The sequence below is a fragment of the Bactrocera tryoni genome, chromosome 1 (genome assembly GCF_016617805.1).
Source record: "Bactrocera tryoni isolate S06 chromosome 1, CSIRO_BtryS06_freeze2, whole genome shotgun sequence".
NCBI lineage: Eukaryota > Metazoa > Arthropoda > Insecta > Diptera > Tephritidae > Bactrocera > Bactrocera tryoni.
Genome location: NC_052499.1, coordinates 24629823 through 24649263, shown reverse-complemented (window position 1 = coordinate 24649263; position 19441 = coordinate 24629823). Strand labels below are relative to the sequence as shown.

Below are 19441 nucleotides of genomic sequence, written 5' to 3'. Positions count from 1 at the left end.
TGGCAATTCGTTTTTTGTATTAACGAATTGCCATTGACAACTGCTGTCACTCTTTGTAATTGGTGCAAATTTTTTTCTACGTTTTTGTCTACTTTTGTCAGGAAGGGAGGAACTTTTCTAAGTGATTTTGTATTTTACTGTTATATTTTTTCCGTAAAAAAATCTTTATCTTTATTTTCAACGAATTTATATTACACTGTGAATTTGGGTTGCGAGCCCAGATCAAATATAATTATAGTTATATCGTTATAAAAATAATTAAGATATAAAAGTTTGCGGAAAAGAGTATAGCAAGAAACGGCAACAAAATCCCAGCTGCTCCGATATCACTGATGGGGAAAACAAAGAAAGAATTCGCAGATTAAAGGAAATAAGAAATCAATAAAATTGACTAGACAAAATAAAATGGTGATCATCTATTAAAAATAAATATTGATGTAAATGTGAAAGGCGATAAAGTTCATGCTATATCCAGCTACACTGGGTGTCCCAAATTAATATCTTTCACATATGTTAACACGTGTATATAGATAAGACAGACATATAATTTGCCAGTGTAAAGTGTTCAAATTTTTAAAGACGGTTAAAAGGCAACTCAATATAGACCAGTCGAGCAATTATTTGTTTTTAAAAATATTACGCTGCATTGTCGTCGACCCCACTGACACTTCCTTCAATGTCGTCTACTAATCAACCGTTGGTAAATATAGAAAATGTCGATTTAATCAGCACACTATCTGAAGATGAAGCTGTCGCTGCAGCAGCAGCTGCTTCCGTGTCAGTCGCGCCGGGATCAGGCGCCTCTGTAGGTTCAATGAATGGAACACAGCTTGTAACACAAGTAGAGGTGAGCGAAAATAAAAAAATTTTAGGATGCTAGCTGTTTTAAATATTCACTTAGTATTACGTTTTATTTATTGTGTAAAATCTGCACTTGCAAATACATATACAATGACTGTTTTTTTTTTACATTTTCAGATAAATACAATCGGACTGAACAAAACAAAGAAGAAAAAGAAAAAATCAAGGAAAAAGTCACGGCGAGAGCATATATTGTTATCAGTCGACGATGATTCGGATGATGATGAAGAAGTTGATGTCTATGACGTAGACGTAAACGGTGGAAAGACCAACGGTCATATTAGTGATATTGGTGGCAATTTTGCCAATTTATACGGCGATGTGGATGAAAATGATAAGGTAGTTACCATCGGTAACGGCACTGCTACCGATGAGAGTGAATTTTTCAACTCGCTCAACGGACAGTCGCATCGTATTCATCAACCAAAAAAACAACAACAGCATACAACGCAACAACTTTTGTTTTTAGAAGAAAACCCAGCGCACAATAATAGCAACACAAGCAATTTCTTTTCGCTCTCATCTAATACATCGCCAGTTTCAAATAATGGACTAGTTGTTACCACTACAGCTCAGCATCAGCGTGCTAGTAGTAGTGGTAGTCAAAATGGTATATTCAGTAGTAGCAGCAGTACAAGTAGCGTGAGCGGGAGTAATAATATTGCTCACATTTCCCCACAATATGGCAGTGGAGAAACATCTCCAACACATCAAGCTGATGTAAATCAGCGTGTATCGCCATTGTTGTCGCCAACATTACCTTCAGTGACAGCGACATCGCATAATTTTCAAACGAAAAGTAATCAGCTGGTATCGTCGACTCTACATCGTCATTACGACAGTGCTGACGACGGTGACGAGATCTGTCTGGTGCCAGAGGTAGATTACGAGGGCGCTTCCATAATGGATGCAGGAAGTGATAATCGGGAATCGCAGCCATTGCTCGGTGGACATGGATACAGTAGCAGTAGCGGAGGTCGCGATCGCAATGAACTGACGGTCAATACCTTTATGGGTGAGTGTTATGGGAAAAAGAATACGGAAAGATATAAAGCAAACAAATGAAAAATGTTGTGTGTACAATTGTGAAATTCGCAAAAGTTTCTAAATAGTATTTTTAACGTTGTGGGGGTAGAAGGCAACACAGTGTGCATTTTGTGCTAATGTCGTCATAGATTTATCATATAATACTCATAACGTAAATCCTCATAATTTATTGTGTTTGCGGTTTTGGTTTTGTTTTGACCTACAATAGATTCCGCACTTACAAAAGTTTGAAGAGAAACTTGTCCACAAATGACTAGACTTTTATGGCTTCCTAACGTTAAAGTGTATTTCTCGTCTCAATTGCAATTTTTTGCTCTAGCAAATATAAAAGTCACAATTAAGTAGTATGTGCTACATGTGTAAATTTGTGTTGCAAACGAGTCATAATCAAAAAATATGTATGTATATAAACAGCCACGGACCGAAAATTAGCACACTTAAAAAAAAAATGATTCAAATAATTTTTTTAGTTTTATTAAATAGTACATCGCAATAATTTCCTACGTTAGTGTATTTCTTGACATCCACAACTTATAATGGTAAGGAAGAAGCACACATTTGGTTATTTGTACAAATATTAATTATTAATTGGCAGTTGTGGAAAAAAATGTTTTAACTGAAGCTGTTAAAAAATTTAAATATTTAAAAATTGGGTAGAAATCTAAAATCTAACTGAGATTGCCAAAATTATGAATTGTTTAAGAAAAATGGCATTTAACGCCATACATTTGGTTAAAAGTGATCGGTAAATGCTGAAAAAAAAATCGTAAATCTCCTGCCCGTAAAACAACGGAACATGCTGTTGGAGCCATCATATGTCCCAGAGAATATGACTGAAATAAATAATGAATTTTTATCCGACCTAGAACTGTCAACTTGGCATAATTCTGCCGCTACAACAACAACATGAATTTGAGTTTAGCATCTGTAATAGACTTATACAAAAGCGTTTCAATGATGCTCAGTTGTTTGGACGAATGAGTCGAAAAAACATTGTTGTTCAAAAGGAACATTAGAGCACGGCTAAACTTTGCTAAAGAACATTTAGAAAACGGTGTCAAATTTTGAAAAAGAGTACTTTACAGCAATAGAACGAAGATGGCAAACCATTTGTCAATGCCATGCTAATGAAAAAATTCAAATTGTTTTCTGTCATTTAATACATGCTCAAAGTGTGCTATTTTTCTGTTCATAGCTGTACACACATACATATGTATATGTATAATGAATTATATTGTTATTTGAAGTATTATTTGCTTAGTGCAAGCAGTTTATTATGAATCACCGTATGTTTAGTACATACACACAAACACATACATATATGGTACTAATATTTATTATTAGTATAATTACACTTTCAAACTCAGTCCCATACATTCTACCATCACAGTAAAAAAGTATAGTAGAGAATTTCCTCAATACAGGAATGTGTATGTATATTTTTAATTGTGTTAACTAAAATGTCATCCGCTTTTAAGTTGCTTTATATATGCACTTTTGGGACATTTGGTTCTTATGACATTTAAAAGTAGAAAAAAACATTAACTTCGGCTGCACCGAAGCTGTAATAAGCTTCACAAATAAAACAGTTTTGATAGGTTGTTGTAGCGGCAGAAAACAGTTCTGTAGTAATTTCGAGGAACGGTGCCGGTTTGACAGACCTTCAGCTCAAAAACTTAGGTAGTTCGCGTATGTACACACGGACACAGAGACGGACATGGCTATTATTTTGTATGTCCTTCATGAAATTCCAATGGCATGTTCTAACTTTCCATTCTCCTGCTTCTCCAACATCTTTATCTTTATAGTCTGGTTAAAAATCGACATAAAATATCTGATTACCTTAATTTTATTTGAAGGTTTTTTTATATCAAACAATGTTTTGAAATGTTGGTATACATACCTACTTATGTATTTACGTACATATATGTAGTTGCACTATAAGAAATATACCTATGAAGGGTATAAAAGCTTCGGTGTAACAGAAGACTACCTCTTTTTTTGATGTTATTTGAGAAATATGTATATCACAGGGAATGTCTGACTTTTTTATATAATTATGCATTTATTCAAATCAACACAACAGTGCCACATATTGTTGCACTGGAAACTGTATATCCATAAGTATAAAAGTGAGGATCGGAATACATTGTGCATGTAGAAAAACAAACCATACAATTCGTTTAATCTCGTCATGCTCGGCGTGTTGATTTTATGAAACGAGATTGTGCAAATATAAATAAACAATTACAATTTATATGCACATATGCATGTTTTATATGTATGTACATATGTAAATCGGTGCATAACAGAGATAAAAGCTAAATTTAGTTTAAAAAAAGTCTGCAGAAAACTTTTAAAGGTGTTTTCTGGGTATATTTTTTATTGTGTTTGATACCTAAAATCGTTGTGTTATATTCTGCTGGTACAAGAAGTTCGTTGTTTGGTGTAAAAAGTAAAATTGAAAGCAGTCACTACCCTCTTTCTAATTTGAGTTATGCCTCTCATGTTGTATGTAAATATAATGGTCGAAGTGTAAATACATATGTAGCTATTAATATACATTCGTGGACGACATTAGCAATTGCCTAAATTTAAACAGACGATAAGAAATACGTGTCAGTCATTTATTTGTAATTGTATTTCATATCAATGTGCGTTACTTTTGTTGACACCAAAAATAAATCTACCAATAAGAAACACCATTTTTCGCTTTGCGTGCAATTTTATCATTTATGATAGCTTCACCAAATCTATTTACCCTTAATTGTAGGCGTTGCTCATGGACAACATATTTTGTGTTATATCTACTGTTTGCTGTTTTGGACATTTTAAAGTTTAATTAGTATTTGAAAGAACAAGAGTATGTAAGGTTATCTAATATGTATAATTTCAACTTTTTTTTATTGTCGCGGCTTTTAAATCTTAACCCTGCAGAAAAATCGTAAGTTTTTTTTAACAACAATGATCTTAATGAACATATGTAGTATATAGGATTCACCGTGAAGTTAACAATTAATTTAGCCACATGTTCGTAAATCCGCTTCGTTATCAAGACGTTTATACCTATTATCTTTAAATTTATAAATGTATATTTGCAATTATCTCTTTTTGGTATTTAACGAGGGTTATCTCCAGACTTTAACTATCAGTAGATATTTTATTTCCATATTTGTTGTACAGTTCAAAAGAGAATTGTTCACCCAATGGTTGTTTGTAACTGCTAAAACTAATCCCCATATACGAAACATGTATATACCGTTATGTTCACAAAAATAGCAGTTCTCACTTGCTCATCAATTTAACTGAACTTGTTTTGGATATTACGATATAGACGAATATCTGCATATACTATATATTTTTTATTAACTATCTTAATTAGACCCAGCGTAGATAATAAAAAAAAAAAACTTTAGTTGGTTGAAACCCATTGGAAACGAAGGATAAAATAACAAAAATGAAAAGAACAAGTAAGGAATGGCTAAGTTCGGGTGCAACCGAAAATGTTGTACTCTTGGAACATGCAGAATCAAAGCCAGGGAAATACATTAAGGTGCAAAGCGTTTACCAGAGGATCGGAATCCAAGCAATTATATATACATTGTGACAAAAAAGTAACCGGAAATTATAAATAAAATGCAATTTGTTTTCATGTAAAACTCGTAAAGACATGTCTCATTGGCAGTTATAATGCTATCCATGAATGTGGGATCGGAATTCGCACGATAAAGCATTTCCGAAGAGACGTGTTTACGGTACTCTTTTTGAAAAAAAGTCAGCTTTATCGGGACGATTAGAGCAAGAACGCGTTTCATATTCAAAATATTCACCAAAATCATTCGAACGGACGCGCGCGTTTTGTCGAGCTCTCTTGCCAGCTCTCTAACACTTGCCTGATTCACTTTTTTAATATTTTTATCAGAGGAAGAAGTCGAAGGTCGTCCAGAATGAGACATGTCTTTAACGATGTCTCGACCGTCTTTGAAAGTTTGTACAACTTGTGGGCTTGCCTTTTTCAACTTTCCCAACGATTCCGCACACGAAATTTTGTTAGAAATACAAACTGTGAGACAAATTCTTTGTTCGATATTTTTAGCCATTGTGAAAATCGGAAGGCACAACTGAAGTGTACCCCACTTAAGCAGCTGCGGTAAACAAAATAGATGTCAGACTCATATTTGGCATAGAAATTAAGCTCAGTCCTACCAACTTAGCAAAATACATTTTTTTGAAATATCATTTACCCGGAGAATTTAAATTACAATTTCCGGGTACTTATTACATACACTGGCCGATATATTCGACATTTGGTTTGTTAGAAAAAGTAAAATTAGTATACCAAATATATGAGTATGTAGTATGTGAAGGTTAGGGGTAGTATCGAGCCGATTTTATCTATTTGATAGTGGGCGGTGTACACCTATCGTCCAATTTTTACACCGGCTCGTATAAAGCCCTCTCCTACCATCTCGGGCTTAAAATTTTATGTCTCAGGCGTATTTAGTTATTGCTTTATCGCGCTTTTAGTAGTTTTTAACAGTAGTTACAGTCATGGACAGAGTAATAGCACACTTTGAGAATGTAATAAAAAGATGTGTATTTTCAATATAAACAGAAAACAAATTTAATTTTTTCATTAGCATCACATAAAGTAAGAAATAAGTGAGCTATTTACAAAAAAATTAAAAAGTTGTATTCAATACTTCTTTAAAAAAAATGATTAAGTTTCCCATTGCTTGTTTAGGTCTGGACACAGAAATAGCACAGCAGGCCGATTCTGCGGAAATCAAATAAATTTATTCGAAATCTAATAAGTATTATAGCGTTTAAGCGCTTACAACGTTAATATTTTGTTGAGTGCCCACAATTTTTTAAAATTGCTTGGCATCGTCTGGGCGTGCTCTCCACTAATATCTGACACCTCGTTTGTGGGATTGCGTACCATGCCTCCTTGCATTCAGTACAAAGTTCTTTCGAATTTTTTGAAATTTTTCTTGGCAATCTGTAGCTTAAAGTCGGCTACCTCCGCCGTGCTTAACAGTTTTTGTAGTGTATCTGGAGTTATACGCCTGACACCTGGGACGAAGGAGAAATGGTTTTCCATCCTATCCGAAACGGTTCACCTTAGTTTCATCGCTCCACAGAACCCTTTAGCAAAATTTGACGTCCTTTTCTAAATGTTCTTTAGCAAAGTCCAGCCGTGCTCTTATGTTTGTTTTTTTTTTTGCCAGGTGTGGTTTTTTTCGACTCATTCGTCCAAACAACAGATCATCATATACATACATATGCAGACGTTTTCGCCCAAATCTACTGGATACGTTAAACCCAAATTCGTTGGTTATATCCGCCATAATCTCTCGGGATGATTTAAAAGGATCACCCTAGCTTTTTCCGTTGTTTTACGCCCAGAAGCTTCGTGGATTTTTTTATTTTTGAGCAAATTCGGATCCCTTTTAACAAAATTGATGGCGTTGTATACCATTTTCCTCGAACCACTCATAATTTCGGCAATCTGAGTTGGACTTTTGCCTTTTTGTAAGAACCAAATATTATTATCCTTTTTTCCAGAGTACAATGCATATTTCTGCCCATTTTGAAAATATGTTAATTTTTTTTAGTTATAGTTAAAACAGCGTAGTTTTTTGCACGGTTGCTAATTAATAATGAGTATTTGTACAAATAACTAAAAGTGTGCTATTTTATTGTCCAACCAAACTTCGGAAAATTGTTAAGATTCACTTACTTGATAAAACTGAAAACTTATTTTGAAAGTGTGCTATTTCTCTGTCCATGACTGTATATGGGGAGTGGGCGGTGTTGTAATCCGATTTCACCGACAGGCTATATTTTGTTGTTGGCTTATCAATTGGGATATTACAAATGTTTTCTGATTGTCCTTATACTAATATTATGATTTCACTAGCCTTCAACATTCTGAAAGCTAATAATTGTGCGTTCTAACTAATTCAATACAATTTCGGTCAGTTTATCCGCCCTCTATCTTCTTGTACCAAATGTTCTTTTTCTAAATTTCGGATATCTCCTCGTCCGTCCACCGTTTTGTCTTTCCATGAAACCTAAGAAATATATATATTTTGATAAAATGGGTTGCATCGGTTCTTAAAACTTCGCGCGTGTCATACACAAAACAACCAAAATACGTTGAGTTTATTCATAAGAGATGTTGAGAACCTCTACTATTTCTCTGATGCCAACACGACGATTTTCAAATACTGTTTCGATGACTAAGTATGCCGGACATACAATTTTACACTCGAGGTGTGGTATAGGATAGCTTTATGAGAGTCGGTGTAAAAATTGGACGATGGTCGTGGCACCGCCCATTTTTAGTTGAAATCGCATATCTTGGGATCCGATTTCGACTAAATTTGGTCCGCGGCATTCTTCCTATGTCACAGTGAGAAAATGGGCGAAATCGCACTACAACCACGCCTACTTCTCATATAGCACAATTTTAAATTCTATTTGATTCTTTCACTTTCCAGTACACAAATCAAACAGCAAATAATATAACGGGATACAACTTTGCACGGATAATGGCCTTATGACTAAAAACTTTTCAAGCTCTTATGTAGGTATGGTATTATATGCGATCTCCAGTACCTATAGTTGACAGAAAGTTTGACAGAAAATATCGCTCAATGTGTGTGGTATATAATTGAAATTCATAGAGAATTCTTTCCTGATAACAATATCTATGTGTATCAAAAATGAGTTGAATCGGATCAGTACTTCCCTTAGCTTGCATATACCTAATATAAAGACAATCGTACTTTCGGGTGACTTTATACCTCATGTATCGGCCAATATGTTAGTTATCAGTGTATCTTTATGCCTAAAATTGATAGAAATGGGCGAAAACCTAGCCCTCTATAACTAATATCAGGATTTTCAAACATCCGCCTGACTTTACTCCATATGATTGGTGATTGTGCTATATATGAGGTACTTTATGAAACCCAGAGAAATTTTTTTTAGTATGTGTTATGTCAGAAAGTCAGTGTTAAGGGATCAGTAGGTTAATCTTTTTTAATTATTTTTTTTTGCATTTTCTGTTCCCTTAAAACAAACAAAAAACAGGCCAGATTATCCTACTGACCCCTTAAGTGAAGAGATAAAATTAACCAATTCAGCTTTGGTAGTAGGATCGCTGAAATGAGCAGATGCAGTGTGATTTCTAATAAAAATTTGACTAAGAATCGCACATTTTTCTTTAGCAGTACTGTAACAGATTGTGTTATCTTTCAACGTTGGAATGTATGAGTATTTCTTTTTTAAAACTTTTGTAAGGTTCCAAGAGAGGAAGAACTTTTTTCCAATGTTGAAAGTAGATTATTCCAGATTATTCGATTCGATTTGTGCGCGCATTTTAAGTAAATTTATTTACTATATGTTACCTTGGCGGCTTGCGCTTAAGTACAAGTAAATACAAGAATAGTGAAGGGCTCACTTTCCAAAATTTTAACTGTAAATGGGTAAAATAAATCTATAATAAAAATGATTTAATACATAAATTCAGTTTATTGTGAACGCTTTGTGGCTTTTTGAATTCATTTGGATTTATTTTCGAATTTTATCAAAACTGTGTACTTTCATTTAGCCAAAATGCTTTGTTTTTCAAAAATTGTCAGTGTCAAAATAACTTAAATGAAAACACAGTAGTAAAAGAATTGAGAAAATAGCAAACAGTGGGTGACGTGAGCCGTCATTGCGATTAGTTGAAATCTTGTAAACAACCAAAATACGGCGGAAAAACAGCAACTGCATTAATGTCCTTTCGAAAAGTAGCTTCTCAAGCGACAGTAGACGAAAGGAAATCGGTAAATTACCGTTGCCATTGTCGACAAAAAAAATGTGAGAATGAGTTTTCGCAATATTTGGAAAGAGAGAGTGAAGAGGACATTATTACTCATATTGAACGGATAAAGGCTGAAGGAACCAATGATGGCGAAGAAAGTAGTGATTCTTCCTACGAGATTGTCGCTGCCACTTGTGGATGTGTCAACTGTCCGTTAAAATTTCTGTGTAAGTGTAAATGTGCCTGTTTCCTATCGCTGCTGTGTTACACCGTTGTTCGCCATTGGACGTTATATGGGTTAGATTGCACCCACGCACTGCAACCTCCTGTGCCCAATACATACATACAGTGCGCGAATTTTGGTTAGCCGCACTCTTGAATTATAAAGAAAATAACTGTACACGCGACAGTTTTAATATTTTTGTTTTTGTAAACAATAGTTGCTAGGTAATATACATATAAAGTAAGCATGCATATAAAAACAAGAGCATAACGGTACTAAAATAGCAAAATCTGAATATTGTCTGACAATTGGTGCGAACTTTGGTTAGCCGCAGTCATATTTTTATCGTTTTTGCGGTAAGTTCTCTGTGTTTTTAATATTTTTCTGTGAAGTTTTGTTAACACTTACATTTATTCTATTTGATTATATTCAGTTTACAACAGTGTGATTGAAATGGCTAGACAAAAGTTTTTAAATGATGTGGAAAAGGGACAAATTAAAATTTTGAAGGAAAATGGTCTTTCTAACAGAGCAATTAGCCGGCAAATCAAAAGATCAGAGAAAGTCGTGAGAAATTTTCTGAGGTTAGGAGATAAATATGGCATATCCAATAAAAATTCAAGGAGGAATACCAAGATAACTCGCCGGCAAGTTAATATTATTAAAGAAGAAGCTACTAAAAATCGCTTGAGTGCCTCTAAAATAGTAGCAAAATTAAATCTCCCAATTGGAAAAAGAAGAGTTCAGAAGATTTTAGCTGCAGACAGATACATTAAGTGGAAAAAGCAATTAAAAAAACCACAACTTACGCATGTCCATAAAGTAGCCAGACTTAAATTTGCGAAGGAGCATATGAGTTGGACCGATTACTGGCACGATGTTATTTTTTCTGATGAAAAAAAGTTTAATTTAGACGGACCTGATGGGTTCAGTTATTACTGGCATGATCTGCGCGAAAATAATCCTCCCAGAATGAGCCGTAATTTCGGGGGTGGATCTGTGATGGTATGGGGTGGGTTCTCCTACCATGGAAAGCTCAAACTATGTTTTATTACGACGAAAATGGATTCGGAAAAATATATTGAAATGTTGGATGATGTGCTCATTGAGTATTTGGAGGATAACGTCGAAGTTACGTTTACCATTCAGCAGGACAATGCCAGCATCCACGTTTCCAAGAAGGCAAAAGAATTTTTTGCTTCGCGCTCTATACCGTTGCTAGAATGGCCAGCCCGAAGTCCGGATTTAAACCCCATTGAAAATGTTTGGGGCATAATTGCAAGGACTGTGTATGCGAATGGGCGTCAGTACTTAGCCGCGCAGGAGCTAAAAACAGCAATTTTGCAGGCGTGGCTGGATCTGGATAGAGGTACACTGCAAAAGTTAATTGACTCGATCCCAGCCAGAATTTTCCAAGTAATTAATAAGAATGGGGGTGCAACTTCGTACTAAGAGCGCAAAATTTGCTAAAATTTTGTGAAAACCTCTTAATTATCTAATTTTTTTGTAATGCGGCTAAGTAAAGTTCGCGTATAGTTACGTTGTATTTTCAATATTTAAACTTTTTTGTTTCTGTAATACATTTGAAATGTAAAAATATTTTTTCTTCTCTTTCCCAATAAAGATATATTTTGAAAAATTCTAAATTCAGTTACTTTTGACAATAACTCTTATGTTAAACCACCAAAAAGCATGTGCGGCTAACCAAAGTTCGCGCACTGTACATATATATACATATATGTAAAGTACATTTACAGACATTCGTGTGTTCATCGCTGCATTTTATAGATACCGAAATGCGTCGCAGAATTGTGTCAGCAGTGTTTTTCTCACTTCGTTTTTTGTTGTTTTTATTTTTACCTTTTTGCACTCTTTGCTTTGCTTTAGCTACGTGAAAAGCGATAGCGAAAACTTGAAAATTAAATAAAATGTTTTGTGTCGCATTTTGGTGTTCTGAAGCAGGAGGCGTTCGTATTATCTTCCGAGCTTTCGAGTTGCTTCACGTATGGCAACGTACATATGTGGGCCGCTTGCCAGCCTTTCACGGTCATTAAATGTGTTCTAATTAAATATTTACGCGAATACGTTTTGGTTTAATAATATTATAATCAAGTGAATTTGAAAAATCAAATAATACCGACTAAATGTGCTCGTCTTCGCAGAGTTACACGCTGTTTGAGGACTTTGCTTTGACAGTGCATTGGAATATATTGAGATTAAGGGGTAATTAGTGGAAAAATAACTCATAAAAACATTTGTATGCATTTTAAGTGCTGCAATTTTTATGTACTGCTTTAGATTTCTTGCAATATGTTTGTGTAATGTGAAAAGTGTGATTATCGCTCCACCGATGGTTTTCATAGTAAAAAAGAAATAATAATAAATGACACATGATAATACTTATATTGTCAATACTCTCTTATAAAAATTATCCCAAATTATGATACAATAATCCGTGCCAAATTTTGTGAAGATATATTGTCCAATAAAAAAAAAACATACAAAAACATAACTGATCGTTCAGTTCATATGGCAGCTATATGTTATAGTGGTCCGATATCTGTGATTCCAACAAATGAGTAACTTCTTGAGTAAAAAAGAACCTGTGCATGCTTGAAATCAATTGTGACAAAAAAGCTCCCGGAAATTGTAAATAAAACATAACATTTTTAATTATTAATAAATATTTATTTTGTCGCCCTCAAATCCCCAAATAATCCCCATCAGATGTAGTACACTTATGCCAACGATTTTTCCAGTCCTCGAAACACTTTTAATAAGCTCCTTTTGGGATGGTCTTCAACGAATTTTGTTTTATCTCTTCGGTCGACTGAAAATGGGTTCCATTCCGATGATTGTTGACTTGTTTGTATGTCAAACTCGTAAACCCATGTCTCATCGGCAGTTATAATGCTTTCCATGAATGTGAGATCGGAATTTACACAATCAAACATGTTCAAAGCGATCTGTTTACGATATTTTTTTTTTGAAAAAAAATCAGCTTTATTGGGATGAGTCGAGCAAGAACGGGTTTCATACCAAAAATATACACCAAAAACATTTCCACGAACACGCGAAAGGTGTCGAGCTCTCTTGCCATCTCTCTAACACTTGCCTGATTTTCAAACACCATAACCTTCGCTTTTTTTATATTTTTATCAGATGAAGTAGTCGAAGGTCGTCCAGAACGAGACATGTCTTTAACGATGTCTCGACCGTCCTTGAAGGCTTTGTACCACTCGCGTGGGCTTGCGTTTTTGAACCACTGTAAGTCTTTTCCAACATTCGCAACACGCACACGAAATTTAGTTAAAATTACAAAACTGTTCTGGTGGATTGAAATGAAATGACTGGAAAATAATCAATAATTTTTATACTCTCGCAACAAAGTTGCTAACGAGAGTATTATAGTTTTGTTCACATAACGGTTGTTTGTAAGTCCTAAAACTAAAGAGTCAGATATGGGGTTGTATATACCAAAGTGATCAGGGTGACGAGTAGAGTTGAAATCCGGATGTCTGTCTGTCCGTCCGTCCGTGCAAGCTGTAACTTGAGTAAAAATTGATGATATCATGATGAAACTTGGTACACGTATTTCTTGGCTCCATAAGAAGGTTAAGTTTGGCCCACTGCCACGCCCACAAAATGCCGAAAACCGAAAACCTGTAAAGTGTCATAACTAAGCCATAAATATAGATATTAAAGTGAAATTTTACACAAGGGATCGCATTAGGGAGGGGCATATTTGGACGTAATTTTTTTGGAAAAGTGGGCGTGGCCCCGCCCCCTACTAAGTTTTTTGTACATATCTCGGAAACTACTAAAGCTATGTCAACCAAACTCTATAGAGTCGTTTCCTTCAGGTATTTCCATATACAGTTCAAAAATGGAAAAAATCGGATAATAACCACGCCCACCTCCCATACAAAGGTTATGTTGAAAATCACTAAAAGTGCGTTAACCGACTAACAAAAAACGTCAGAAACACTAAATTTTACGGAAGAAATGGCAGAAGGAAGCTGCACCCAGGCTTTTTTTTAAATTGAAAATGGGCGTGGCGTCGCCCACTTATGGACCAAAAACCATATCTCAGGAACTACTTGACCGATTTCAATGAAATTCGGTATATAATATTTTCTTAACACCCTGATGACATGTACGAAATATGGGTGAAATCGGTTCACAACCACGCCTTCTTCCAATATAACGTTATTTTGAATTCCATCTGATGCCTTCTCTGTATAGTATACATTAGGAACCAATGATGATAGCGGAATAAAACTTTACACAAATACGGTATTTGAAAAATATGTAAATGACGTATAATGAAATCTCGATTATCACTTTATCATGCGAGAGTATAAAATCTTCGGTGACACCCGAACTTAGCCCTTCCTTACTTGTTGTAAAGTTTTTTGTTTGAAGCAATGCTCAGAAACAGTCGTGAAATCTTAACCTAAGCGTATCAACTAAATGGAAATGAGTCTACGAGTAGCCTATCAATATATCATTGACAAGTCCAGGAGTTTTACTTTTTTAAATAAACTTTATATTAAGATAAATACCATTGGAGAACTATTTGAGTTTCACAAGAATTGCAATATACTTCGTTTGAAATATCTTCCATTAATAAAGACTTTCGAAGCACTGTTCAAAAATTGTGATTGTTGTACTAATGCAAACATTTATATATTAAAGATGAGTTGTAAGTTTTCTAAAATAAAAAAAGTTTCATAATAGCTCCTTCTACATCTGTTATTGTATTTGCACATTAAAGAAAAAAATATATATGCTTATATTTATGGTAAGAGTTTACCAAAAAAAATCAAAACCTTAACGAAAAACTAGTCACAATGTCCTCACAAATACGCATTTACTTATGGAAAAATTGCTTTCCCGTGGCAACATTTTATATCAAAAATCATAAATAAAATAAACGAAATTTAATGTATGTATTAAAAAATTTGGTTACAGATAAATTCCTCACATTGACTTTACTTTGTACGAGAATATAGGAATTTTTATGTTCTGTAAACCCTTTCTCCGGCTACTTAATAGCTTCAACACTTTCGAAGTTCCCTTTGTAGCTATGTTGTTGGAGCACACTGTAATTGTAAATGTAAATTGATATCCAATAACGGCAATTTTTTCCACCTGTCTTTGAAAAGCCGGTCGGTAAAAATAGCAAAACTTTAAAAATGGCTGCATAATTTATGAACAGTTCAATAAAATTGACGAGCTGACGGTAGAAATTTCAGTTAAGTGTTTTGTGTACGAAATTATTGCCTATGTAGCACAATGGTATGTCTGAGCGTAGCTCTCGTCTGACTGACGACCACGGTAGAGGAGCTGACGACTTTCCACTGTTTTGATTTTTTATTGCTCTGCTTTTCGTTAGTCCAAATTAATGAGTGCCCGTGAACATTGGCTCAGATGTAACGGTTGGCAATTGTGGTGGCAACATTTGTGGCAATGTCCACTTTCTACCGCACATTTGCCACCTTGCAGACGCAAGCAGCGTTTTCACGTTTGCCGCATTATGGTTTTGCGTACCAATTTAATTTGTAAATAATGACTTTTTACATTTTTTATGTGTACATATATATTTTAAATAAATATATTTGTGTTAACTAATGCAATATTTCTTTGTTTATTTACAGATGATCCCGCATTCAATGAAGTTGTATTGCAAGTGGAAACGGCCATTACTGCCGGTGTTATGCCAGAGCGCATCTATCAGGGCAGCAGTGGGTCGTATTTTGTAAAGAACGCAGAAGGTGTAAGTGAAATAATTAATTTTTTAAATACTTAACTTAAACGCAAAATGTATATTGATTACAATTGCTCTAAAGCTCGGCTATAGACAAAATAACAAAATACTAGCCTTAGGAAGGCAAGAAGTTTTCAAGAAAACAAAACATTTTGATTACACTTGCCAAAAAGAATTCTATTTATAAAAAGATTAATACCCGAATATGCTCCACCGTAATTAATTTTTATTTTCAAATTCAAATTATAGTCTTGCTCAACCTCTTGAATCCCTTCTTAATTAGTAATTTTTGTTTACCTCATTATATGTATATGGCGTCTGATTGTCCGTTTGGCTGTTAGATAGATTTGACAGTCTTGCCGACATTTCAACTGCTTTCGTCAGCTGTCGCTACATTAAATGAATTCTTTACGGGGAAATTCGACGATTAAGTTAACTTTTGTGCGAATTTTTGGTAGTAAAATCAAACAGTATTAAACATGTTCCAAAATTTTAATCTGTAAATTACTTTCTTGTATTATTTATATATGTATGTGTAAAGACAAATAAATTTTATTTTAACATTTCCAGAAAATCTTAGGTGTGTTCAAACCAAAGGATGAGGAGCCCTACGGACGATTAAATCCTAAATGGACCAAATGGATGCATAAGTTGTGTTGTCCCTGCTGCTTTGGACGCGCCTGTCTGATACCGAATCAAGGGTAATATAGACTTTCAATATAAGGAGTAAAATTGATTTAAAAAGAAAACAAAATTAATTTCGTTTATAAATAATTTGCCAACAATACAGGTAAATTAAAGTTAAAAAAGAAGTAAATTAATGTCTCATTCATTTCAGTTACTTATCAGAGGCTGGTGCCAGCTTGGTAGATCGTAAATTGCATCTAAATATTGTACCAAAGACCCGTGTTGTACGGCTGGTGGCCGAAACTTTCAACTACGCACGCATAGATCGGCAGAAGGCAAAACTAAAGCGACGCATCAAAGAACACTATCCTTCGGCACATTTCAATCGCATGAGTCTGCCACTTAAGGTAGAAAGCATACACTTGTACTATATACCTAGTTATTATAAATTAATAAATGAAATTTTCTTCCCCACAGACTGGTTCCTTTCAGCTGTTCGTTGAAGGTTATAAGGATGCCGATTTTTGGTTACGTCGCTTCGAACAAGAGCCACTCACCGCAAAACTCGCCAACTCCTTTCAGCTTCAATTTGAACGTCTCGTTGTACTCGATTACATTATACGTAATACGGATCGTGGCAATGACAATTGGTTAATACGCTATGTACGACCTACAGGCACTGCAAAGATTTCCGCTAACGGTGGAGGATTGCGTGAGAAATCCATCAACGTGTCCGAACAAACACCACAGAAACAGGAAGGCGATCAGACACCACAAAATGCTAACAAGTCGGATGTCAATAAATTAGACTCAACGGCACAGAAGCAAGATTCCGAGCCTACCACTCCCAATTTTGATGTAGCCAGTGCAAATAAACCGACTACTAGTCAATCAGCTGATGCGACAACAGAAGGCGCGATTACAATTGCGGCAATCGATAATGGGCTGGCTTTCCCATTCAAACACCCCGATTCGTGGCGTGCCTATCCGTATCACTGGGCATGGTTGCCACAAGCGAAAGTGCCATTTAGTGAAGAGACGAAAAACCATGTGCTGCCATTATTGTCCGATATGAATTATGTCGAGGAAATTTGTACAGAATTATTTTATTTATTTCAGGTATGTGTATATAAGATATATGAGTGTTATTTTTATAAATAAATATTTATTTATAATTTATGTTTCGCATGATGTGCTGACAGCAAGATAAAGGTTTTGACAAGCGTCTCTTCGAACGTCAAATGTCTGTGATGCGTGGTCAGATATTGAATTTAACTCAAGCGCTTAAGGATGGTAAATCGCCAGTGCAGTTGGTGCAAATGCCAGCAGTAGTGGTGGAAAGGTATGTAAAATAACCTATTTTTAAGGGCGATTGCTTTGAGATGGTCATCTCAATTTTTGTCATTCTGGCTATAATCCCTTATGGATACAAACATTTCATTAATTTACTATTATTTAAACTTTGTTATTCTGTTTTCAGATCTCGCGGTCAAAATAGTCGGTTCTTTTCGTTCACGCAACGCTTTCAAAATAAGAGTCCTTTCTTCTCATGGTGCTAACATGAGCGTAACAGCAGCAAACCATGCACTCATTTTAAAAGTTGGCGAAACAATGAAAAAATGGATTAAACTTGCGAAGCGCTTCAAAAGTTGCCGGCTTAAAATCGAAATAACAACTTTAAATGGTTGAATTATTTCACTATGTGTGTCTGAATAATCGAGGACTGACTGTGTTCTTACTCACTAAGATGCTTTGCCATTTAGTGATACTTTTGATAGGCTTACACACATATACACAGCTCTTTGAAGTACATACCCACGTACTTACTGTTTGTTTTTTTTAGTTCTAATATTGTACATACATACATATATACTAAATATGAGAATATGTGTAAAGCGAAGTACTATTTTTATGAAAATTTTTGTATATTTTCATATTTGCTTAATTTTAATTTGAAATTGTTATCACTTTAGCTGAAAGAAGTTAGGATGTACATTGCATAATGTTATTTACTTATTAAACAAAGAAAAGCTTTCGTTTATTCATATATAAATAGATATATACATCCACACATAAATACTTACTGTGTACGTATAAATACATGCGGCCATATTATTTAATTCATTGTGCTATTTTCACTTCAAAGTTGATTTTTTTTCAAAAACTCCCTTTTGAAGTGAATTGATTTGCACCGAGAGCTATAATATGTCTGCTTGTTTTATGCATTGCCATTCCAATAGTAATAAAAATCAAAGTTTAAAGCAGGTATTGCAAAATTTTATTTTATGTAAAAAGAAATAAATATTTGCTTGAAATGTCGTGATTCCTCTTAGTTATCAGCGGGAACTGGCGTCCTTCTATGATTTAGAGACGCTAAAGTCTATGAATTATAATCTATCAATCGCACTCCTTCATATCCACCATTTCATAGTACGAACTGACATACAGAGATACATATATATATATATACATACATAAATAAATTTAATAATATACAGTAATGTCATTGTTAAGTGAAACAATTTAATCTATTCAATGATGTAATCGAGTACACCGATACGTTTACGATGTTTAATGCTGCAGTTGAAGATAATGAACTTAGGTAGGAGAAATACTTATTTATATAAATATAAATAAAAATGTATAATTTTATTTAGCACTCTGTGCAAATTAAAAAAAATTAAAATGGAATCATTATAAACCACAAAGCATTCACACACGCATCTCTATTACGAGCACATATAGAAATGAATTTTGTTTTTGCTTTTTTGTAATATAATCCCAATTCATTCACAACACGTCTACTTATTAGTTGTACTGTATGCATGCGTAACTACTATGCATATGTACAAATACATGTCGTTTAACTTTTCATCCGTTAAGGAATTTATATAAAATGAGGAATGGTTAATTTTAATTATCAACAACATAAATTAGCCTTGAGAAACACCTAAATACATACATTTAGACTTTGCCTAATTTTATGTGTGAGCATGTCCATCTCTAAATGAACAAGTATAATTAAATCGAAACCGGTAAATATCTGAGTTTTACTTACGGCTAGATGGATCAATAGATTTCTTTTGCATTTCAT

The 19441-nt window shown here is 34.4% G+C and overlaps 1 protein-coding gene across 3 annotated transcripts; it reads left to right on the top strand.

Moving 5' to 3' along the window:
* The first annotated feature begins 96 nt into the window (after window positions 1-96).
* Window positions 97-18782, top strand: LOC120769719 (phosphatidylinositol 4-kinase type 2-beta). Of its 3 annotated transcripts, XM_040096862.1 has the most exons (8): window positions 97-847; window positions 979-1876; window positions 15611-15729; window positions 16291-16421; window positions 16559-16754; window positions 16825-17466; window positions 17550-17689; window positions 17828-18782. In XM_040096862.1, the coding sequence occupies exons 1-8, from the start codon at window positions 677-679 to the stop codon at window positions 17904-17906; spliced, it is 2376 nt and encodes a 791-aa protein (XP_039952796.1). In that variant the 5' UTR covers window positions 97-676; the 3' UTR covers window positions 17907-18782. The 3 variants fall into 3 exon arrangements, with proteins under 3 accessions (XP_039952796.1, XP_039952812.1, XP_039952804.1); XM_040096878.1 differs by lacking the exons at window positions 97-847; window positions 979-1876 and adding an exon at window positions 11898-12173; XM_040096870.1 differs by lacking the exons at window positions 97-847; window positions 979-1876 and adding an exon at window positions 15397-15514.
* The last annotated feature ends 659 nt before the right edge of the window (window positions 18783-19441 follow it).

Coding starts and splice junctions, on each gene's coding strand:
- LOC120769719 (XM_040096862.1), top strand. CDS start 677: ATGTCGTCTACTAATCAACCGTTGGTAAATATAGAAAATGTCGATTTA. Junction 16,422..16,558: donor TGTCTGATACCGAATCAAGG/GTAATATAGACT, acceptor CATTCATTTCAG/TTACTTATCAGAGGCTGGTG. Junction 17,690..17,827: donor CCAGCAGTAGTGGTGGAAAG/GTATGTAAAATA, acceptor TTCTGTTTTCAG/ATCTCGCGGTCAAAATAGTC.